General features: G+C 40.2%; 1 protein-coding gene across 1 annotated transcript in view; it reads left to right on the top strand.

The window, feature by feature from the left end:
• LOC122814018 (carbonic anhydrase 4-like) overlaps positions 1-26,702 on the top strand; it is a 287,411-nt gene that overhangs the window by 196,182 nt on the left and 64,527 nt on the right. Inside the window, exons 4-5 of the mRNA XM_044086598.1 lie at positions 15,084-15,248; positions 23,691-23,839. Of these exons, the coding sequence (XP_043942533.1) occupies positions 15,084-15,248; positions 23,691-23,839 (314 nt within the window). The remainder of the gene's footprint in view (positions 1-15,083; positions 15,249-23,690; positions 23,840-26,702) is intronic.

Genomic DNA, 26,702 nt, shown 5'->3' with positions numbered 1-26,702 from the left:
ACTGTTAGTGTCCTATCCCGTGTAATACCCGCTGAGGTGGCTATGTAATCTGTGTCCTGCAGCAAAAGGCACTATGTGTGTATCAAGGGGCTTCGCCAATATACAGTGGCCCATGGGTGTCATGTGCAAGCTGCCCCTCGCAAATCATTGTGGCTTCCCTAGCATGTAAGCACATGCTGACAGCCATTGGATACCCTATGAATGACATTGGAGATTGAGCAGAATGTAGACATAGAACACCCTTCCTACATATTGTGGTAGCATACCTGGTGAGGGTATGATGGCAACCAAAGTCAGGCTCATACTGGCCCATGCCACATGCTGAGAGAGCCCTTCTATGTTCCCTATCATGTAGTCCAGGGAGGTACATCTCAGGCCATCCATAGTGGCATGGACAATGACTGAGTCATATGTGTCCATGCCTCTGAGTGACCTGTATGCATGTGTTTTGTGGTGGACCATAGTGCCCCACGGGCATATCACTGTCACCTTCACCATGTACAGAGGTACCTGACACATCTGTAGCAGGTGTGTTATGTAGCCCTACAGGCTGTGAGTGTGTGGCACACGGGATGTTTGTGCCATGTGTGGCATGTGCTCTGTTCCGACTTAACGTATGCCTGTGTGCCAACTGCAGAGGTGTGTGATGCTCAGGCAGGATGCTATTTTGAGTCTCCAAGTATGCCCCAGTGTGTTCGGATTGATGTCAGTGCGGGTCTATGTCAGACTGGTATTGTAGTCACTGTAGTATGTCATGCCACCTGACAGGGTATGGCAGTACTAGGTTCAGAGTGCTCAGTCCCCAGATTGGCTATGTGGTGGCATCTCACACATGTGGTGTACGTTCCTGGCCAGGGGAGAGGGTTGACTGCATACATGTGGCAGCTGTGACATTGCCACATGACTCACATAAACCACAACTGGACCATAGAGGTGATTCACAGGTTACCTTTGCACATGCTACCATAATAGTGTGATTGCCATGGTGATTACCAACACATAGGGCCAATGGGGAACAACATACTGAAGGTGAGTATGTGTGGGTGTACTGCTACTGATTTCATAGCGCTGGCATATATGACTGCACACTTGGGTAAATGCCAAGTAAGTCATATGCAATGTGTCACAGGCAACGTACATGCAAACAGGACAGACAGTGACGTTCTGTCAGGTGGAAAATTGACATACGTATAGTACGCTATGCAGATGTCACTAGGAATCCACAGAGGCTCTGTAAATCTGCATTGCAGGTGGAATCAGTGTTCCAGGGAACCTCAAGCAAACATGCATGCAAACAAAGCTACAGTAAACAGGGCTGGAAGTAGTCCATTATACAACAAAGAAGGGGTAACACTTCCAGTAGGTAACAGTGCAAATATGCAGGCACTATCAACATGTACCCAGGATTACACAGCTCAGATGTCCATGGTAGAACTGATATTATTTCATATTTAATTGTAATTTAAATTAAATTGGTACTGCACACATATCAACATGCGCAAACATCCACATTGCATAGTCGTTGTGGGCAACATGCCACCATTAGTGTACATGTCCATCATTGTGTATCACTACTTGCATTAGCTTCTCCCTGTGCTACCTATGTATGTGGATATCTGTTGACATCCTTACCACCGGTATGCAATAATGTGCAGCTGTTACACTATGGTACTTACTATGGGTGTAGATAACAATTCAGGACAGTCATACAGTTACTGCATCAGGCATGCTGGGATATACACACAATCATATCAGCACACTGTACTGTTACCAACATGATACTAGTAATACACTTCTATGTAGTCACCCTGTGCATCAGCAACATGTTTATCTGTTCCTGCACTGATGTTGGAGATTGCAGGAGGTGGCACAGTTTCATCATATACACAGGGTGTGAATGAGGTATGCCTGAGTCTGCCACTGATACCACCAATTGACATGTATGTGTATGTGTGTTGGTGAGGGACAGCAGTACAGGGTGGGGCACTGTTGGTGCAGTGTGTGCGTTTATGTGGTAGCCCTAGGTGTTAACATTTCGCATGTGTGTATGCATGCACACAGTTCCACCTCATGGCTGCCATATACTGGAGTTTGTGGACAGCCACAGACTGCACCTGGCAGGTCATACAGATCAGTGTCTGTGGGCATGGACACGGTACCTGTGCCTGGCAGGGGTGCTACGGACCGTATCCGGTACTAAGCCAGACTGGGTACTATCATCAGAAGTGGGAGTTTGTTGACTGGACACAGGTCCCTGTTGGGACTGTCCAGAGCCACATGCACGTGGTCTCCTGGGGTGGTCTGATGACAGCACAGACCCAGCATTGCTGGGGCTGCTGCTGGTACTATGGGGGCATCCGCAGGCCTGTTGTCATCCGCGCCGACTGCCAGCTGCTGCTGTTGCTGGCATACGGCCACGTCGATGCCGCAACTGTCCACCATTGCCATGGCTCATGGACATATGGTTGTGGTACTGCTGTAATATGTCCCCACAATGTCTGTCTATGACATTGGTGAAATTACGGATAGCATCCGCGATGTCACGCATACTGTCAGTCATGGATGTGCGACATGCTCTCAGCTCCCTCAGACCATGTCTGGTGTACCTTTCCATACGTGACTGTGCCTGCATGACAGCCCAAAACATAGCTGAGGTTGACAGACCTCTTTGGGCATGTCTGCCAGAGGCAGTACTCCCACGGATGCTCCAACAAAAAACCCATGGGCAACTGTCTGTGTGGTACCATCTCAGGACCCTGCCCATGGCTGCTGTGTGGGGAAGCATGTGCCACAGATAACACATTACCCTGGTCAATGCCCACTGTATCCTGTCCATCACCTAGGGACAATGGTGACATAGAATGTACTGGCAGGATGACTGTGCGCAATGATGGGGTTGACAGCTGTGTACTGTCAATTGACTGACCAATGACGGACCCTGACACACCTTCCTGTGCCATTACACAGATATCATCATTATCAGTACCTGTGGCACCAGATTCAGGTTCCCTGCTGCAGGACACCAGAGCAGCACCAGAACCTGTGGGAGGAAGACAGGAAACACAGTTTACAATGTCTACACAATGTTACCAGTGATGCACACATGCACACATGCACACATGCACATGTGGACACATGCACACATGCACACATGCACACGTGGACACATGCACACATGCGCACGTGGACACATGCACACGTGGACACATGCACACATGGACACATGCACACATGCACACATGCACACACACACATGCATACATGGACACACGCACACATGCACACATGCACACCCCGCAGTATACACACAGAGCACTACTGAGTTACACTATTATTACTAGCACTATCAGGACTATTATAGGTATTGTTAAAACACACTCACCAGCATGGATGGGCAGCCTTGCTGTAACACCGGAGGGACCTGCAGAAATGAGGGGATTAATGTCAGTGGGCACAACTGTGCCATTGATACTGCGTATGATACAGTTCAGTAGTACACCAGTTGCCTTTCACATGTCAGCTGCTGATATTGGTAATATCACACCTGCACAATTACATACTATGTTAACAGCTACATACCAAGGACACACCTTACACATGCATAAACTAACAGTGAACAGAACAGTCAAGTGTACATATGGCATATTACCTGCATGCTCCATGTCGTGTTGCTGTGTGGATCCAGCCTCCATCATAATGCAGGTGTGTTGCTGTTGATGTTCCTGGGCTGGAGCCACAACACATAGGAGTAGCTCTTCCAGTCTGGTGAGGGGCAGATGTGTGGCCACCCCACCTCATGTGGCCACCTGTTGCCTGTGGATATCCAACGCACGCTGATGGACATTCCTGATTAATTCACTGCAGTGATGTCGTACCTGCTCATATGTCCTATTATGCGTGCCAATGTCATTTACCCTACGGACAAGGTGTTGCCACAGTGCAGCCCTCTCCTGCTGATTCTGGCTGGTGCGGGAAAACAGTATGTCATAATCCCGCACCAGGCTCTGGTGTATCTCTTCATCTTCTGCAGCAGAGTAGGCAGGATTTTGCTGAAGCGCCATGTCCCTGAAAGAGAACACAAACAGGATATCAGCAAACTATGTCAGAAAAATATGGCACACATACTATACATAATACTTAACTGTAGTGATATACTACTACTCCCATATGTAGCACGTGTGTGTCTCTTGGTGGATACACATGTACATGGCCAGATATCAGTGCTCAGCCAACACCTGTGCAACAATACCTGCCACATTCCATACAACATAGTACCAAGCCCCATCGGTCAGCACACTGAGACAGGTCCAATGCACAACCTCACTCTGGGGGTTCATACCAAGGTACTGTATGTGGAACGCCATCCACTAGTGTGATCTGGACACAAAATAATCTGCCTGGATATACATATCCCACCACCACCACCACCAACACAGTAGTTTACTTTGATATATATGTGAATAGACAGATTTTCACTTGTTAGGACTGACATGGTATCCATGCAGCTCACTGGGCCAGTGGAAGCCACAACCCACAATGCTGACCCCTTTGCAAATGCTTCCCACGGACATCCCAAACAATGCATGGAACATGCACACACAATTCTAACACAGACCCTATGCACAAAGGTTAAGCATCCTGTCTGGTGGACCCCAGCCAAAGACAAATTGTATAACGATAGAAGGAGGCTACTGCAGGACAGAGCAGATTCACATAAAGGGAAGGCATCTGTGGTCGGCACTGGTAATAAGCTACAGTCTCTCATAACAACATCCACGGCCAACTCTGAGAGGGAAATGGCCACGGACACTATAGATAACCACAAGGCCTTCTTCAGTTTTGTTAGACACATGGACCAAAAGCCTCAGATATGCTCTGAGTTACTACACACCTACTTAACATTCACTGAACCCACAGATATTGGCAACAGTCTGGCAGACAGGTTCAGTGCAAATATCCCCTCTCCCTCTCCCCCAAACTTAGAAATACTTATCACAGCTGAATGTAACCTCCCTATCATCTCACATGTCCAGGTGAGGGCCGCCCTCAGCAAAGCAGAACACACAGCATCAGTGTGACCTGATGGTATCCCTGGATGTGTGCTACGTGAACTCCAAGAGGAGATACAACTGCATATAGAACTGATATTTAACTTTTGCCTTACTATGGGATATGTACCTGAACACTGGCATACAGCAACAGTGGTCCCACTCCACAAAGGAGGCACCTCTACTGGCCCTGGGAACTACCGCCCCATAAGCTTAACCAGCCTGGTCTGCAAAGCTATGGAATGATTCATTATGGGACTCATATACAGCGATATTGGGTACCTGCAGACACTTGATCCCACCCAGTTTGCCTTTGTGAAGGGCTGATCCTGCCTTTTGAACCTGGTGACCTTTTCAAAACAGTCACTACAGCCATTGATGAGGGCAAAGCAGTCCATACAGCCTACCTGGACTTGCCTAAGGCCTTCAACACAGTACTCCACTCAGGCATCATAGACAAGCTCATCAGCTTACATATTAATACATATGTCACATGATGGGTTGCACACTGGTTGAACAACAGAATCCATAAAATCAATATTGCGGGAGCCATGTCAGACTCAAAGCCAGTCACATGTGGTATCCCACAGGGCTCTGTCCAAGGACCCCTCTTGTTTGGCATTTACTTCTCAGATGTGAAAGCAAACATGTGCAGGTTGTGGATGACAAAGTTCCCAGATGACTGCGAACTAAGCGCCATAATCGTTACACCAGCTGACGCACACATCCTACAGACAGGCCTCACTGAAACAGACAACTGGTACCAGAATCATGGCCTAACACTGAATGACATGTAATGTATAGTCATCTCCTTTGGGTAAAACTACATGCACACAACTTATCACATAGATATACATATAGATACAGACCAAAAACACATATGGAGGGTTCACAGTATGTTATCTATTAACTTGTTACTTTACATTACCTGTGTTTGTCGCAGCTGGTTGCATTACCGTTAGTATAGCTTCCTGCTGCTGCTAGCCCAGCTTGATACTGACACTGATGACAGCTTCAACTTAGTTTGTCTTACGTGTGGATTTTGTTTGTGTTCTTATTTTCTTTTTTTCTTACTTTTTTTTTTCTTTCTCTCTCTGCCTCCAGATGGTGCAATGAAAGTATTGCATGTGTGGAGTGGGAGTACAGGATGCTTTTGTAGGTATCTGCATAAGTCCATGTGATGGCCTCTGCACCAATTGTAAGCCAGCATTTGCTAATTGCATGCAGCCAGTTTTGTACTGATTGCAGTTCTCACTGTGATTTCAGGACAGTGCTATAAAAGGGTATGTGAGATAGGCGTTGCCCTTTCAGATTGTAAGGGTGGGGACCATGCTGGTATGCTGTGGACACTGTTCTGTGAGTGTAAAGGTTAGTATCTCTCTCATGATTCAGGCTGTGTTGTAGATTCACATTTCTCCATTCATCTCTCCTGTTTCCTGTACTAAGTGTGTATGTACACTGACACCTACAACTATATATATATATATATATATATATATATATATATATATATATATATATATATATATATATATATATATATATGGGTCCATATGACTTGGTCGACAGTTCATATGATCGACTGTTTATTTGGTCGACAGTTAATTTGATTGACACCCCCCTAACTATATATATCAACTCCAGGGTCACACAACATTGGGGAATGGGGCAAATGCTTGTCGATCAAATGAACTGTCGACCAAATAAACAGTCGATCATATGAACTGTCAACCAAGTCATATATATATATATATATATATATATATATATATATATATATATATATATATATATATATATATATACATATATTTATATATGTATAATAACCGACATTATTACCTACTAGCTACCAACTAGCATGGCTGTTTCTGTTCACACACTACTATTATAGAAATCCACTAGATTTGACAGTAAATATACATGACATGCTTTGTGTACTACACATCCTATATTCCCTTTACATTCATTCCTACTATTACATGATATATTTATTGTAGCACAAGGTTCTTGTATAACAGTCATGGCTTAGTGGTAAGTCATGCAGACTACTGTTTCCAAGGTCCTGGGCTCGGGACTGACAGTGGGATTTTATTTTGCTTTTGAACTGACTACAGGACCTGTCAATCAGAGTGACTAAGGCACTTTTAAGCAGTTGTAACCGGGTTAGCACTGGTTTGGGCAGAGCTCACGCATGCGCACTAGCATTCAACTCCGCACACACCCGCTTACAACCGCTTAACAGTGCTTACTCTGGCACACACCCGCGCTATTTTCTTTGAAAGAAATGAAAATGGGGAGACAGGAAAGTGGTGAAAAAGGGGTCACAAAGAGGGTAAGACAGTAGGGAAACAATCTTGGGTTTTGCAGGAGGGATGTAGGTAAGGCCCATAGCTGCCCATTTCTTCATCAGCAACAGCTGTGCATATGTTTGTAATTTGGTGTGACATTTGAAACCTTCCACCCCTGAGAGAGGTGTCAGGACAACAATAATACTTGTTGTACAGCCAATTGTAATTGATAGTTTCCATGTCCAGCAGACATGTGTGTGGAATGGGCAGCTATGTATGGGGCGTAACTTTTTTGTGGGTACAGAGTGCCCTTTTTTTTTTTTTTCAGGTGAGAGTGGTATGTCAGGTAAAGGAAGTCGGTATAGCTGGGGAGGTAGGTTGGGTAGGTCAACAGACAAGACAAACAAGACACATACAGGGGCGGTGTATGACACATGTGGGGGGGTTAAACAATTGACGGGGATGGATGTTTGGATATCCAGAGCCCATGAGCTCACAGATGGCAACAGTGGAACTGATATCCCCACCCATGGGCAGTTGCCACTGTTCCTTCACTGCCCAGGACAGGGCTGTGCTGGGGGCTGTGTAGGCCGGGCAACAGGCATGCCCGTAAGTTGTGCCACCTGTGCCTCAAGCTGGCGTAGGGGCCCAAGAACAGATTCCTGGATCTCCCTACGCACCACAGTCCAGACTCTACGGAGGGTGAGTGGTGGTTCTCCTCCGGCCACACTTGCAGAGGGGGACGAGCCCCATTCCCTGCAGCGCTTCCACCCACAGGTGGCACAGGGCCACCGGAGGAGGGTCCAGACTGGGCACTGCTGCCAGGTGCACTTGCCAGCTGAGGTGGGAGAGGTGGGTCTGCTGGAACCCGCCTTCCCTGTCGTCCTATGTTTTGCATTATGTCATGACAGTTTGGGTTAGTTACACACAATACCATTCACAATTAGTTGTAACAGCATGCATTAGTATTCCCATTAACCAAACACCCAGATATTCACACCATTGAACAGCGAGCATAACACATGCATAATTTGAACAGCAATACACAGTCCAACAACATGCAGGGTTGATTGATGGCAACAGGCCATCAGGTTTGGATGTATGAACAGGGCAGATGCATCAACGTACATGCAAATATGTATGACCCAACAGGACAAATGTCCAGGGGTGTTAATTGTGATTGCACATACCAATTTCACGTGGAATTTATTATATGTGGTTATAGGGTAGGGTGAAGAAAATATAATTAACACCTTCAAATACCAATACATATGCTGTACATTTCTAATAGCTGCAGATATATACACACTACTGTTCTGCCTACAGTTTCCTATGTGATAACTACTTCAAGTTGGTGATAGGACTGTTGCTGCTACATCAATATACATTTTATTGTTATTCATACATGTTCATATCTGGCTTTGTTCAGCTACATCATCCTGCTACATTTGCTTTATATAGCTATAGACAACTGTGGATGTTTGGTATCTCAGACAATCATACTATCTGTATATTGCAGACTGAGAGCAACATATCCAGATTTTGGGATACACATTCCAGCTGCAGCAACATTTTGAACAAATTTTGCAGTTTGGTTCTGCTTGTCACATTCATTTCATTCTGTACTAACTGCAGTATACTTTATTCAGGGGGTTATTACTACTTTATTGGTGGATTCTTAACTCTTTCTCACACTCTCTCACTTGTTTTAATTTTACAATTCAGGATGGTACTTACTTCTAGGCTTTATTGACATGTTTTACCTGTAGTTATTACAATCCTTTCCAACAGTCTCACTTCTGTCATGTTTCAGTATTTCAACAGGGTTATATTTCACACATGTGATTTGCTCATCTTCTGCAGCTGTACTTTTCAGCCTGCTGCAGGTTGTGTACTATTATATTACAGGTGGGGCATCTTTATTTCAGACATTTTCATTTTTCTGTTTGGATTACAGACTGCAACACACTTTTGTAATCAAGCATTACTTGCAAACACTCTTACACTGTTACTTGCACATTTTATTACTTAGTGACTACACTGCACTCTTTTGCTAACTGTCATACTTTTATATTTCTTTACAGTTACAGGGGAAGGATTACTGACCTGCCTGGTGGTGCACCCGCACCAGCCTATTGCCATAGGCTCTGCGGTTCACAGAATGGACACCTGCAGCTGTAATATAAATAAAGTAATATTGGAATACACATCTCCATAATATCAGCTAGGTTAATTTCTTACATACATAATTAAATGTAACTTACTCAGTAGTAGGGCGTTGGGCATTTGCCGGGCCTCCTGGATCCAACGGTTCAGTTGGTTCTGCTTACGTCTCTTCAGGTCTGCATGGTGGTGACGGACCTGCTCATCAGTCCTTGGAATCCCTGTGGCACTGGTGAGATCATGAGCCAACCGGTCCCACGCCTCAGCCCTATATGCTCCCCACAGGACCTGGCCCTGCATGAGTTGGGCCTCATGATTGTGGACAAGGAGCCAGACCATATATCTGGACTCCTCAACACCCCACCTCTGTGCTCGGAAGCAACTACCCTCACCTACTCCTGACATTCTGGCTGCAGGTTAGTTCTACAATCAGTTATGCTGTGTATTCCTGCCTATGGGGCTTATATATGCCGTTTTTCCCGCACTTATCTGTGATTGGCCATTTTGGAATTGTATCAGCTTCACAAAACCTGCTTTGTCATGCTCCTCTTTCTATTCATTCCTATATATATGCTATTACTGCATTTCTAAGTACAGCTGTCATGGCTTAGTGGTTCAGTACCTTGACTATGGTGCATGGTGTTCTGGGTTCGAACATGGCCACTGCTTTTTATATTTTATGTCTGTCTAGACAGGCTAGGAGGTGTGTCTGTGTAAAGGCAGTTTTGTTACAGCTTGCTCAACGTTGCCCGTCAGTTAGCTTGATGGCGCGGTGCGCAGCTCCGCGCAAACGGGTTACGCTGGTTTACGCTACATTTGGCTGTAAGCACGCATATTACACTCAGCTCACCTACAGGCACTCATTTTGCACCTACTGAACCATTGCTCACCTACGGGCACTCATTTTGCACCTGTTAAACCACTGCTCACCTACGGGCAGATGCACTCACCTTGTTAAACTATAACTCAGCTATGGGCACATCTGGCATTTGTTATTATTTTATCTAACATTTCTTCACAATAACTGGCCTATTTCATTACATTTTACATCAAATATAATTTTATATGTGTACATATGTGTCAGGGACTTGTTTCGTGCTTATTTCACTAAAAATAAAAATTGATGTTGTGGGGGCTCGAACCATGACTGCCTGTTCTTCAGCCGACATCTCTACTGCTATGCTATTGCTTTTTTGCTTACTTTCCATAGTTAGTTCTTATATGCTTTTCCACTTACTGCTAACTGTGGCTGAGCTACGGGCACGCCCGCGCAAATGAGCGCACTCATGGGCAAACATCTTTACAATTTAAAAAATATATTAAACATGTTCATTTATATGATTTTATGTTCATAGTCTGTGGGGGCATGTGTTGTGTTGTGTTTATTCACATTTCCATGTACTCTGTCATGGGGGTTTACTTTGGGCACTTTTACTCTTCTAGGGGCGTGCCCGCTTGCAGGGCTCGGCCTACGGACATGCCCCCTACTGTCTTCCATGGACCGTGGTAGCCTTAGGTGTGATTCAGCATGCCCTCATGCATATGCATGACATGCTGACATCACACCGTTTAACTGCAGCCTCCGTGTAAGCCTTGCATCTCTTACATGGAGGCTTCGTGAATCCTGCCCCCATGTGTTACAATGTTGCCTGTTGTCTGTTTCTTGAATTAGAAGTATAGTTGAAACACTCCATGTGTTACAATGTTTCCTGTTGTCTGTTTCTTGAATTAGAAGTATAGTTGAAACACTCCATGTGTTACAATGTTGCCTGTTGTCTGTTTCTTAAATTACAAATATAGCTGAAACACTCCTTGTGTTACAATGTTGCCTGTTGTCTGTTTCTTGAATTAGAAGTATAGTTGAAACACTCCATATGTTACAATGTTGTCTGTTGTCTGTTCCTTGAATTAGAAATATAATTGAAACACTCCATGTGTTACAATGTTGTCTGTTGTCTGTTTCTTGAATTAGAAGTATAGTTGAAACACTCCATGTGTTACAATGTTGCCTATTGTCTTTTCCTTGAATTAGAAGTATAGATGGAACATTCCATGTGTTACAATGTTGCCTGTTGTCTGTTTCTTGAATTTGAAGTATACTTGAAACACTCCATGTGTTACAATGTTGCCTGTTGTCTGTTTCTTGAATTAAAAGTATAATTGAAACACTCCATGTGTTACAATGTTGTCTGTTCCATGAATTAGAAGTATAGTTGAAACACTCCATGTGTTACATTGTTGCCTGTTGTCTGTTTCTTGAATTAGAAGTATAGTTGAAACACTCCATGTGTTACAAATTTTGCCTGTTGTCTTTTCCTTGAATTAGAAGTATAGCTGAAACACTCCATGTGTTACAATGTTGCCTGTTCTCTGTTTCTTGAATTAGAAGTATAGTTGAAACACTCCATGTGTTACAATGTTGCCTGTTGTCTTTTCCTTGAATTAGAAGTATAGTTGAAACACTCCATGTGTTACAATGTTGCCTGTTTGTTTCTCGAATTACAAGTATAGTTGAAACACTCCATGTGTTACAATGTTGTGTGTTGTCTGTTCCTTGAATTAGAAGTATAGTTGAAACACTTCATATGTTACAATGTTGTCTGTTGTCTGTTTCTTGATTTAGGAGTATAATTGAAACACTCCATGTGCTACAATGTTGCCTATTGTCTGTTTCTTGAATTAGAAGTATAGTTGAAACACTCCATGTGTTACAATGTTGCCTGTTGTCTGTTTCCTTGAATTAGAAGTATAGTTGAAACACTTCATGTGTTACAATGTTGTCTGTTGTCTGTTTCTTGAATTAGAAGTATAGTTGAAACACTCCATGTGTTACAATGTTAATTTTTGTCTGTTTCTTGAATTAGAAGTATAGTTGAAACACTCCATGTGCTACAATGTTGTCTGTTGTCTGTTTCTTGAATTAGAAGTATAGTTGAAACACTCCATGTGTAACAATGTTGCCTGTTGCCTGTTCCTTGAATTAGAAGTATAGTTGAAACACTCCATGTGTTACAATTTTGCCTGTTGTCTGTTTCTTGAATTAGAAGTATAGTTGAAATACTCCATGTGTTACAATGATGTCTGTTGTCTGTTTCTTGAATTAGACGTATAGTTAAACACTTTATGTGTTACAGTGTTGTCTGTTGTCGTTTCCTTGAATTAGAAGTATAGTTGAAATACTCCATGTGTTACAATGTTGTCTGTTGTCATTTCCTTGAATTAGAAGTATAGCTGAAACACTCCTTGTGCTACAATGTTGTATGTTTCTTGAATTAGAAGCATAGCTGAAACACTCCATGTGTTACAATGTTGCCTGTTGTCTGTTTCTTGATGTGGAAGTATAGTTGAAACACTCCATGTGTTACAATGTTGCATATTGTCTGTTTCTTGAATTAGAAGTATAGTTGAAACACTCCATGTGTTATAATGTTGTCTGTTGTCTTTTTCTTGAATTAGAAGTATAGTTGAAACACTCCATGTGTTACAATGTTGCCTGTCATCTGTTCCTTGAATTAGAAGTATAGCTGAAACACTCCATGTGTTACAATGTTGCCTGTTGCCCGTTTATTGAATTAGAAGTATAGTTGAAACACTCCATGTGTTGCAATGTTGCCTGTTGTCTGTTTCTTGAATTAGAAGTATAGCTGAAACTCTCCATGTGTTACAATGTTGCCTGTTGTCTGTTTCTTGAATTAGAAGTATAGTTAAACACTCCATGTGTTACAATGTTGCCTGTTGTCTGTTCCTTGAATTAGAAGTATAGTTAAACACTTCGTGTGTTACAATGTTGTCTGTTTCTTGAATTAAAAGTATAGCTGAAACACTCCATGTGTTACAATGTTGCCTGTTGTCTGTTTCTTGATGTGGAAGTATAGTTGAAACACTCCCTGTGTGACAATGTTGCCTATTGTCTGTTTCTTGAATTAGAAGTATAGTTGAAACACTCAATGTGTTACAATGTTGTCTGTTGTCTGTTTCTTGAATTAGAAGTATAGTTGAAACACTTCATGTGTTACAATGTTACCTATTGTCTGTTTCTTGAATTAGAAGTATAGCTGAAACACTCCATGTGTTACAATGTTGCCTGTTGTCCGTTTATTGAATTAGAAGTATAGTTAAACACTCCATGTGTTACAATGTTGCCTGTTGTCTGTTTCTTGAATTAGAAGTATAGCTGAAACACTCCATCTGTTACAATGTTGCCTCTTGTCTGTTTCTTGAATTAGAAGTATAGTTAAACACTCCATGTGTTACAATGTTGCCTGTTGTCTGTTCCTTGAATTAGAATTATAGTTAAACACTCCATGTGTTACAGTGTTGTCTGCTGTCTGTTTCTTTAATTAGAAGTATAGCTGAAACACTCCATGTGTTAGAATGTTACCTGTTGTCTGTTTCTTGAAGTGGAAGTACAGTTGAAACACTCCATGTGTTACAATGTTGTCTGTTTCTTGAATTAGAAGTATAATTGAAACACTCCATGTGTTACAATGTTTCCTGTTGTCTGTTCCTTGATTTAGAAGTATAGCTGAAACACTCCGTGTGTTACAATGTTGCCTGTTGTCTGTTCCTTGAATTAGAAGTATAGTTGAAACACTCCATGTGTTACAATGTTGCCTGTTGTCTTTTCCTTGAATTAGAAGTATAGTTGAAGCACTCCATGTGATACAATGTTGCCTGTTGTCTGTTCCTTGAATTAGATGTATAGCTGAAGCACTCCATGTGTTACAATGTTGCCTGTTGTCTGTTCCTTGAATTAGAAGTATAGTTGAAACACTCCATGTGTTACAATGTTGTCTGTTGTCTGTTCCTTGATTTAGAAGTATAGCTGAAACACTCCATGTGTTACAATGTTGCCTGTTGTCTGTTTCTTGAATTAGAAGTATAGTTAAACACTCCGTGTGCTACAATATGATTCGCACTACAGCTGCTTGTTTTCCATTTTGCCTTAAGTTGTGGCTCAAAAGGATTTTGTGACCAGCCCACCTACCCAGTTAGTAAATTAAGGATAAATAATTAATTAAAAACTAAATGATTGATGCAGTTTTGCTTCCCAGAGGATGGATTAACTATTGCCCAGTCTAGCTCCAGATAAGAAAACTGGTTAAGGAGGGGGTGGCTAGCTTATAAACATTTTAGGTCCACACAGCTGGTTGGAATGTCTTTTGGCTTTTCCCCAGTTAGTGATCTCTACAGCATATCACTGGTCTGCTTATGATTGGTGTTGTGTTGTCAGCCCAGCACCCAACCTTCAAAAAAGGAACACCCACTCACCTAGCTGCATGTTTTCAAAGTTCACTCGACCATGGGGAGGACATGCAGACTCCGCACACAAAGTAATCCAGCCCAGAAATGAACCGGAGATCCTTTTGCTGTGAGGTGACAACACTAACCGCTGCACCACCGTGACCTACTAGGACCAGACAGCTGGTTGATCTGCTGAAATTAAGACTTTTAGGCTTTAAACCAGATGATGTTTACAACAGTAATTTAGAGGTCTGTTCTGTGCCCCAATCTCCAGTTTTGATTGCAGTTTCACTACGGGCACAATGTGGTCACTAATTTGTAGTATTCTGTCTTACAGGTCCAAGCACATGGAGCAGCACTCCATATTGCAATGGCACCCAGCAGTCACCAGTAAATATCATCACCAGTGCCACGACTGTGAACACCTCTTTAGGAAGCTTCAACTTCATTGGGTACTCTGATGCCTCAAAATTAAGTCATATTACCAACACTGGAGAAGCAGGTAACTTTTCACAATGAAACTTAGATGTTGAATATTGCCAGGGAGAGAAAAAGTCAAATATTATGGACTCTTTATTAATATTTACACAAAGGACAGAACCAGGAGTATTTATTTTTGATATTTTTTAGAATTGACTTTACAAAATGCCATGAAGGAAAATAATGCACTTTGGCTATTGAGACAAAAATATGCAGGAAGCATGAAAAGTACACGGATGAGGGATGCTACGCCATGACACTTAAATATAGTTAAGCAGCATTAAGGAGAGCTGGGAGAAAGGAATGCTGGTAATGTTGCCAGAGTCATGAAGATAAGGAAGGGAAGATGTGCATTTGAAAGACAGATACTGAGTCTCAATCTGGAATGCTGAGAGCATTTTTGGAAAGATCTACTCTGTAAATGTTATACAAGATTAATAAATGGGCTCTGAAATTAGAGCATGATCTCCATTACTTGAAGACTTTACAGGGCATAATGTCTGTATCTTAGAATCAAGGAGAGTGAAAGGCAGAATCGAACCATTAAAAAATAAAAACACATTACATTGTCTACAATGATCACATTTAAACTTCCCTTTTTTAGTACTTGTGTCATTTTTCAACTCCTTACACAATTTTTCTGGCCTTTCTTTGACATTAGAATTAAAATCCTATTTTCCGAGCTAGTCAAGTGTTAATTACTAAGAAATTCTTTAAACAGATTCATACGGAATTGGCTAAATTTATATGGGAGCCTAGGAAAACCAGAATATCTTACGATAAATTGATGACTGCGAAGAATAAAGGTGGGCTTGATTTACCTAATTTTGAAGTATATTACTTAATAATAAATTCTAATAGGATTTTAAGAATTGCTAACTTTGACACAGCCAGTGGTAAATGGGTACCAAATTGGTTGGTTCTGAATTATAAACATGCTGTAAGTTTGGATATTAACCCTAAGGCATTACCCTTTTTAAATAAAGACAATTTTAAATTATATCCTTTAATGGAGCATATTAGATTATACATAACATTGATACAAAACTTTTTTCAGTCATTAAATCTTTTGCAACATATGATGACTTTTCAACCCTTTCTCAAGAACCCAAATTTAAAAATCAATAATCAACTGATAAATCTTAAAAAATTTCCACTTATAGTTAATTTAACTTTAATTGATACGTACCCTTATCTCTGTTTCTCAATACATGATATTTTAAAGGAGATGAACCTTCCTAAATCTTATTTAATGATACTTAGACAACTAAAGGATCTTTCTATAAGTTTCTTCAGTGATGTTAGAATCAAGGAAGAAGATTTAACCATTTGTTCTAATTTATGGCAAACTCTTATACAAGATTCCAAATATATAACCTCTACATATAAATTGGTAAAAGACTTAACATATCAAAATCAAATACTGTTATCAAAATACTGGAGGGAAAAAATACCATTGATAGAAGATAATAAAATACTAAAAGCAATTAACTATAAAATCAATATCTCTTCAGAAGTTATTATTTACCCAATTGATGATTCTTAATAATGCTTATTATACTCGTCTTAGCTTGCACAAATTCAATTCTAAAAATTCGCCTAAATGTCCATACTGTAAGGATCAAGTGGCTGACCTCTTACACATGTTCTGGAGCTGTAAATGCATATATCAACTTTGGAATTCCCCAAAAATTCAATTACAGAAGATGGGTTATCAACACTCTACACTTTCTTGGGAATTTATGATCCTACATATCCCTCCGAATAATCTGGATAAATCCCAAATAATTATACTTATAAATATTTTCTTGTTAATGAAACTTTATATAGCTACAAATTGGTTGAATCCATCCCAAACTTCATGGGATAACTTTAAAGGTTTAGCGATGAAACATATTTTAGCTCACAAATTATTAATTAAGGATCATAGGAAAAACATAAATAATCCAAAAATATGGGAGAAAATTTTCAATATTCTGTTGGCTTAATGTTCTAAATCCACTTTAACCCCTGGACATGTATGTGTATATTTGTGTTCAGCATTAATTATTTAGTATATCGACAAATTATTATTTTTTTTCCTGTTAGAAGTTCTTATCTTTTTAGATTGACCTTGTTTAATTGATGGAAGCATTCATGTATATAGTGTATATATTTTGTAGTATTTTTTTTATAAGTATCATTTGGGCTTTGTTTGTTTTCTTGGTTTTCTGTAATATTGTATAATAACTCAGAAAAAATAATAAAGATTGATTATGGAAAAAAAAAAAAAGAATTAAAATCCATTAGAGTTAAAAATAAAAGATAGTTTATCTCCCAGCAAACTACATAAGCCTTCATAGTAGTGAAAAAAATGCTAATTGCATTATAGATTTCTAATGATGCTTTATGTCATAGAGTATTTTAAGAACTTTCATTCCTGAACTTATCAGTGGTGTAAACTTTGTATTCCTACCATTTTTTAATCTCAGCCTTGATCTGAAATAGTAAATATAATGGATGTCTCATCTGGAAAAGCATGTACACTAAAATATCCAATTCATCATTTAATTTATAATCTTTTGATAGGATTTTAGCCAGTCTCACCATATGGTCCTTTATTAAATTTCAATTTTAGTATATGGTGGGTTGGTATAATGCAAATAGAAAATGTTTTTTTTTTTTTATAAATAGTAGTAAATATTTTTCTCAGGGCATCTTTTTGACAGTCACATTTTAATAGTGAATTAAATTTTCTAAATAACTCAAAATGAATCTTAAAAAAAAGATGTTGTTGATTGCAACTGTTGTACTTGAAAAGACATTAGAAATATGATGAATATATTGATACAAATACTATTTATCTACCTAATCTAAAATGAAACAGGTCTTGCCTAGAACTACCACTTTTATTTTATAAAGACTATGTATATTACAGGTATTCACTGAGCCCTAGTGAAACAATGCTTCCAGCATGATATCCTACTTTTGTCTGCTTATTATGGAGAATTTATTGCCACCACATTTTATTATGTGACATTGTATGCTTTGTCAATACCAATAAATGTAAAAAATGCACCTAGATATTTAATACTACATTTAAAAAGAACATTTGTCATCCAGTGACTCTGTATCTCACTACGTTGTTCTGATATACATTACTCGAACATCTGTGACGTTTTACTAGAATGAAAGGCTGAATATCAACAAGTAGCTTAAATAAGCCATTCAGAAACTCTGGGAGTCTTGGATGATGTAAAACATTTATTCCTCCTAACGTATTTGCTAAAAGTACAGTAAATGCAGATAGAACAGCCAAAAAGCTCTGTGCCTTCTTAATTTTTTTAAATAGCAAACCTAACCACTTCTTCCTTGAACTGATTAAAATGCTGTCCCAAAGTCCTGCCCCTCTTGTATGTGAATTTGCACTTTTTCAGAATTATTGATGAAAATTCTTTGTTGGCTGTTAAAATGTGTTAATACTTGTCCATTAATTACTTCAGCTAGATGCTGTTACTTCCAAATGTTGTAACTAATGTCTATGATCTATTCTTGTTTTAACCTTATACAAAACCAATTCTTCTCTAGCTATTTAATCCACAGAAGCCTTAGCCTTTTGTATATCAAAAGGATTGTAATCTTTTTGAAATCTGTATGCTAAACCTTTCAAACATACTCCTTCTCTGATGTCACATTTATGTTCATAGATTCATAGGTTCATAGGTTCATAGGTTAGTACTAGGCTATCAGCCCTAGTGCCTATACAAGCCTAGCCATAAAAATTCCCTGGCTATTTCTTCCTACACTATTTACTTCCCTGGACCCCTGTCTAGCAGGGCGACTGACGTGATCCCCGGGGTGAATTTCCTTTCTCCCATCCAATCATCAAGGTTTCTTTTGAAGAGGGCCAAAGAGGCACTCTGCTTGACATGTATGGACAATCTATTCCAGAGTCTGGAGAGTCTCTGGGTCAGGAACCTATCCCTCCAGCATGCTTTGCTTATTGTGATGACAAGGTTTAGATCCCTGGAGCGTGTGGCTCTGAGAGATTGGGATTTCTTTAAGTGTAGCATGTCCAACAGCTCTGGGTTTGACATGGCGTTATATGTTAAGCAGAGATCGCCTCTGAGTAGATGATATGTGACAGAGTATAGCTGGAGTTTTTAGACGAGCAGCATATGGCATCTGCTTTAAGCCTGTGATTCTTTTAGTGAGGTATTTCTGTGGCCTTTTCAGTTGTTGCAGATGTCTTGAGAGGTACATACCAAATGGGACATTGTATTCTATAATGGGTCTAATGAGGGAGGAGTACAGTGGGACAATGACCTCCTTTTTTCTAGATGAAAAGCCCTTAGTGATGAGGTGTGCCACATAGAAGGATTTCCTGACTGTTGTGGTGATGTGATTATCGAAGGTGAGACCACTGTCCACCTGTGTCCCTAAGTCTCTTTCGGTAGTGACTAAGACATTGTTTCAGAGTAGTGACAGCAGGCTTATTGCCTATCATGCTTTCAGTCCCTTATGTAATTGGTGGGGGAGTATCTGTATTTGTTGGAAACACTATCATATCACATCAAGTCATCCACAACAGTAACGTAAAGCTCCTGGAGATCCAAAATCACCCCTAAGAAATTTAGGTATTACTTTACTTTTAGCTAAAAATCTCCATTAATGTACTCCAAAGATCATGGAAATTTCCTTAACACCATTGAGAAGTTTATTATGAAACCAAATACCTTCCTGCTAGGGGACTTTAATTTCCTATAAACATTGAACAGCACATTTGCACCTCTGAAAATGGATATGTTCAGTGTTTCCTAAACATTGTTATTGCTAATGCACTGGAGTAAATTATTAGATTGTTGCAGAATGTCCAGAATTTTGCCTCATATTTTTGGTCCATTTTTCACAAAATTGTGGTTTTCTGGCAAATTAGTGGTATATCAGTAAAAGTTAGGAAATAATGACAGAGATTGAAGTTTCAGACCTCATACTCTTCTGAACATTCATGCTAATGCAAAACCTCTTATTCTATCAACTTTGTTAGCTTGTAAGAGCAATATTTAATAATTGTCCCTCTTTGTGAGCATTTGTCCCACTTTTATTTAGGAGTTTGTCAGATTTCTTGTTCTAAGAAGTTGAGAAGTATGCGGCTAGCATCTACTTATACCTGATTTCAGATTTCTTCATCTCTTGTTGATTCTGACCATGAATCACTTAGTTTCTTGGTCAGCCTTGGTAGTGCCACCCTACCACCAAATGAAATCATCTTTAAACAATTATTCAGGGTAAACCTTATTCAGCTACATGAACCTTTCCTGCCTGCTGCCTTTGCATCTGTCATTGCACATATCGATGCACCTTTCCTGCCTACTGCCTTTGCTTCCGTCATTGCACATATACATGCACCTTTCCTGCCTGCTGGCTTTGCTTCTGTCATTGCACATCTACATGCACCTTTCCTGCCTACTGCCTTTGATTCCATCATTGCACGTCTACATGCAACTTTCCTGCCTGCTGCCTTTGCTTCAGTCATTGCACGTCTACATGCACCTTTCCTGCCTACTGCCTTTGCTTCCGTCATTGCAAGTCTACATGCACCTTTTCTGCCTGCTGGCTTTGCTTCCGGCATTGCACTTCTACATGCATCTTTCCTGCCTACTGCCTTTGCTTCCATCATTGCACTTCTACATGCACCTTTCCTGCCTACTGCCTTTGCTTCCGTCATAGCACGTCTACATGCACCTTTCCTGCCTGCTGCCTATGCTTCCATCATTGCACATCTACAAGCACCTTTCCTGCCTACTGCCTTTGCTTCCATCATTGCACGTCTACGTGCACCTTTCCTGCCTACTGCCTTTGCTTCCATCATTGCATATCTACATGCACCTTTCCTGCCTACTGCCTTTGCTTCTGTCATTGCACATCTACATGCACCTTTCCTGCCTACTGCCTTTGCTTCCGTCATTGCACATCTACATGCACCTTTCCTGCCTGCTGCCTTTGCTTCCGTCATTGCACATCTACATGCACCTTTCCTGCCTACTGCCTTTGCTTCCATCATAGCACATCTACATGCACCTTTCCTGCCTACTGCCTTTGCTTTTGTCATTGCACATCTACATGCACCTTTCCTGCCTGCTGCCTTTGCTTCCATCATTGCACATCTACATGCACTTTTCCTGCCGTCATTGCGCGTCTACATGCACCTTTCCTGCCTGCTGACTTTGCTTCCATCATTGCACGTCTACATGGACCTTTCCTGCCGTCATTGCGTGTCTACATGCACCTTTCCTGCCTGCTGGCTTTGCTTCCGTCATTGCATGTCTACATGCACCTTTCCTGCCTACTGCCTTTGCTTCTGTCATTGCATGTCTACATGCACCTTTCCTGCCTGCTGGCTTGCTTCCGTCATTGCATGTCTACATGCACCTTTCCTGCCACTGCCTTTGCTTCTGTCATTGCATGTCTACATGCACCTTTCCTGCCTGCTGGCTTTGCTTCCATCATTGCACTTCTACATGCACCTTTCCTGCCTGCTGGCTTTGCTTCCGTCATTGCACGTCTACATGCACCTTTCCTGCCTGCTGGCTTTGCTTCCATCATTGCATGTCTACATGCACCTTTCCTGCCTACTGCCTTTGCTTCTGTCATTGCATGTCTACATGCACCTTTCTTGCGCGTCTCCCTGTTTTTTTGCTGTCTATTCCTTTTTTTCCTTGCCTCCCATATTTCACTTGTTGTATGCCTTCACTTTTATCTTAACTTCTGGCTTCCAGTTCCTGTGCAGCTGCATTGTCATTCTCCTCTTTTTCTCCCCTTTTCTCCACTCCATCAGAACCTTCCCTATAATCCTGAGCACTCTATCCCTGACTTACTCACATAACACCTTTACCTCTTTCATCCGTCTCCAGTTTTTTAACTCACCTTTGACCCTGTCCTTTGCCTTGCTGCATAATCCTTGCCAAAGTCTCTCGGCATTATCTTTGTCCTTGGTGTTTTACAGTTCTCCCAATTTAAACCTCTGAGTGCATAATCAATTTTGGTAAATGGTGCTTCATCTAGATGTCACTGAACCCATTTGCTTTGGTGAGGACCACTTGCAGAATTATATCCTTTCTAGTTGAATCCAACATAACTGAACAAAGCATTGCCACCTTTTCATCCCCCATCAAAGGGTGTTATACTACCTCATTTTTAGCCTCATATTTTATGTCCTTTCTCATCATGGTTTAATGTCTTAATCAGTTTCCCACAAGCAGTCTCACTTCCTTCCCATTTCTTAACCCCAAGGGTTATTCTAGGTTATATTCATTACCACTTTCTCATTCCTCTCACAGACTTTTATACCAAATTTTTTGTGACATCATATTTGATGTCTTTTATCAGTCCTCTCACCCCCCCATCCTACCTTCCTGTAGAAAGCTTCTATCTGCCTCTCAGTCTATCTGTCCACCTATTTGATTTATCTATGTATCCTTTATCTATCTATCTATCTATCTATCTATCTATCTATCTATCTATCTATCTATCTATCTATCTGTCTGTCTATCTATCTATCTATCTATCTATCTATCTATCTATCAATCTGTTTATCCATCTATCTATCTATATATATATATATATATATATCTCAGGCTATGCCTTTTGTCTATTTGTCTGCCTGCCTATGTCTGTCTTGCTATATATTTAGCTAACTGATATTAACTGTATGTATATGTATGAACTACATGCAGTATATCTAGTTATCCGCTCATCAGCCTGCAAACAGTACCTATCTACATGCAGAATATGTACTTATATAAATCTGGGCATGTATTAATGTGTTTCTGCACAATAGTTATTTCTTTTTTACATGTGTTTATCTATCAACCTACCAGTCTTTTTTGTATGACTTTTGGCCCATGTACTGATAGCATTTGGTGGTGTGTGTGTGTGTGTGTGTGTGTGTGTGTGTGTGTGTGTGTGTGTGTGTGTGTGTGTGTGTGTGTGTGTGTGTGTGTGTGTTTAACAGTGTATTTAATAGTACAGTGGTCAGGTACATGCATTTATTACTGAATAGTCTTCATGGTATGTTACCTGAGTCCTCAGTATAAAACATGTCTGTGTTATTTCTCAGCTTTTGGAGATTGTTCAAGGATTTATAGCACTATTATCTCTTGACTGCAAGCAGTCTCTGTTGTTTTTTAATTAATATCATATTTGATATGATGATTACTATTATGAAAATGGTTATAATTTTGCATTTTTTTAAAGTTGGCATTATCAGCAGTACTTTTTGCCATATACTCTGCCCAGCACAATATATTTAATCTGCAATACTTTGCCTTCAAGATGGCTCCCTCCTATCACACATACAGTGTTCTAAGATGGCAAATCTTAAATATGACTGCTTTAGCATTAAAAGACAACAGAGATTATTCTGACCCTGAAAACATTCACAGGACAAGTCTTTAGAGTTCTCATGTCTTCTTGATTTATTCAGTTATAGTGTACATGTCTGATGGAGTTGTGATAAATGGCGGAGGACTTTCAGGAAACTATACTGCTCTCCAGTTTCACCTGCACTGGGGGAATGGCACATCCAGTCCAGGTTCAGAACATGCCATTGATGGTCAGAGATATGTCATGGAGGTAAGCTTTATGCTAAGTGAGTAACTTATGAAACACACACTGTAAGATCTATATACCCAAGGTGTGACATCTCACAAATATCTCAATTTTCTACAACTGTATTACTTCAGAATGCACAAATACATCTTCTTCATTATTTACAGATCTAGCAGATTGTATGACTTTCCTTGTGTATATTATTAGGGGAAATGGCTTGTTGCTTCATGAAATTAACAGTAAACGTATAATACTTACTTTGAAACAATGCAAAGTATTTTTAACTGCAGCCCAAATTTAGTCTCACAACTACAAACATATATTAATGATGGACACTGCTGACATGACATGGGATAGCTGATTAGAAATCAAAAATATGAGGATAAAGAATTTAGGGTTTAAGCAGAAGAATCCTGTAATTGTAATGTGGTGGGAGAAGATTCCCCACACACAAAATTACTCCCTCGGGTTCTTCTTATCTTTATTACTCAGGCTTTCTTTATTTAATTGGTTTCACTTTCTCTCCTTCAATTTCACTTAAATCAGAAATATCCATGTGATCATCAATGGTTATCTTCATCTGAAAATAAAAGGTATGAAACTCTACCATAGCCAGATAAGATACATATTATAGCATGCTGTTCAAATTAATATGCCAAAGACCAGATTCGTCACTAAAGAAAAAAAGTCTGTCTTAACCCTTTGGTCTGGAATACTACTGGAAATGAAACAAAAGCTTATCTCTCAGCATTGTCTTATTAAAACAAGAGTATTTTTTTAGATTTTGGCCGTATTTGCGTAACAATCTAATAATGCTGATGTCCTGTTAACCTCAACATTCCTCTAGTCTGACCTATTGTAGCCTTCAATCGCTACACCCATTGAAAGAATAGACTTCTAAGTATTTACTAAGCTAATGACCACCAGGGCTTTTAAAAGCCTAGCTGTACAATCCAACCAAGTTGTGTCCCTAATGTGAAGTTTGAGCTGAGTTTGTCAGCCAGCAGATTTGCTATGTCCCTCTGCTCAGTGATGGTAGCACCACTGACCACCAGTTCGATACACCAATGTGTGCTGCCTTTTTAGTTTTGGACATAACTGTAGGAGGCCTTGGGGTTTTCTTTAGCCTGTGAGGCTATTTTGACCTCACATTTGGCCTTTTTAGACTTAATTAGTCCTTTTAGTTTCCTGTTTAATTTAATTAGAGAGCTCCTGTGTTATGGTAGTTGCTCTTCCTGACTTTAGCCATGGCTTTTTTCTTTTTGTTATATACCCGAACAGCACGTTGAGGTATTACAAAAATGGCTAAGGTGTTTACCTCTCAAGCACAAGGTACAGGGTTTGCTTTTCATGTTTGAGGGAAATTGACTAGGCATAAAATGGCCAAAGGGTAGCTAGACTCGTATGAACTATGAACTTAAAAGGTTAGGATTCCATCAGTGTGGTTTAACTCTAGAGTTTGTTTTGGGATTATGTCAGGTAGGTACAGCAGCCTCTATACAGCCATTTACATTGTTGTACAGGGTCTCTGTAAACAATTCTGCATAGAATGATGTAAATTCAGGGTTGGGAGGGACACTGAATTCTGACAAACTGTCAATTCATGGATGTAGTTTGCTTTGGAATAGTTCCTAACTGTTACAGAACATTAACTGATTCATTAGCATATAAGGAATTTTTAAAAAAATAATAAGTATGAAACTTTAACCTGTTGCATTAATCAATGGTTGCAACAGTTCATGAATAATAAGGGCCAGGGTACCTATAAGAGCAAGCAGCAGGAGTGTCCTGTAAAATCAAGGACAGACAGACAGTTGACAGGTGTGGGTTTGTGTCTGTGTGGGGGACAGACTTCTGTACAAAGATGGGAGGAACACTAGATCCCACCATGAGAAGCTTTTAAGTATGACTCAGAGTCACTTAGATGGGTAATAGAACAATAGGTCTGGTATCATGGTGTCTGTATCACTTTGTCGAAACTCAAATGAGTGGACACTCATTTGTCAAACACCTGTTCAGTGAAAACACTATTCACAATGTTTTAAGCACTTTACTAACATTAAGGAGAATGAAACTGTACTGATTGTAAGGAACTTTGATTTACAAAGCAGGAAGAAAAAATAAGAATAAGACATTGGAGACATTATGATAACTCAGCGAAAGGTGAGAGGTATGTCTCATAATTCTCAACTGTCCAGATTGTCGCAGAATGTCTAGACTTTTCGCTCATATTTTTGGTCTGTTCTTCATAAAATTTGAGGTTCTGTGAGAAATCACTGGGATGATCTGAGGACTGAAGTCACTAAATAATGGCATATGTTTGAGTTTCAGACTTCACATCCTTCAAAAAATGTATGCTTAACCAAATCCTGTTGCTCTAGAACTTTCTACGTTTATAAAAGCAATATTTAAAATATGTCCCTATTTTTGGGCCTTTGTCCCCCCATTTTGTCGAGCTTTGTCCAGATTTCTTGGACGAACAGGTTGGGAGGTATGGTATATCTCATTATGCAAGTGTGTGTGTGTGTGTGTGTGTGTGTGTGTGTGTGTGTGTGTGTGTGTGAGTGTGTGAGTGTTTGAATGTCTACTTGTGTGTGGGAGAAGGATGGAGGGTACCTGTCCCAACAAGATGCATGGGACACCAGCATTAACTACCAGGGGAAAGTGTTGATTTGTACTTTTAAGTGAGATTAAGAGATATTCAAATTATCCAATACTGAGGCCTTTTCTCATTTTGACTAAAGTCTCTGGATTGTGTGTGTGTATATATATATATATATATATATATATATATATATATATATATATATATATATATCATGCAAACGGCCCATTTTGGTCACCAGTGGGGTTCCTTTGAATCCCAAGGAATGTTTTGCTGTTTCTT

The sequence above is a fragment of the Protopterus annectens genome, chromosome 10.part0 (assembly GCF_019279795.1).
Source record: "Protopterus annectens isolate FY-2018-M chromosome 10.part0, PAN1.0, whole genome shotgun sequence".
Taxonomy (NCBI): domain Eukaryota; kingdom Metazoa; phylum Chordata; order Ceratodontiformes; family Protopteridae; genus Protopterus; species Protopterus annectens.
This window is presented reverse-complemented; position numbering and strand designations above follow the sequence as displayed.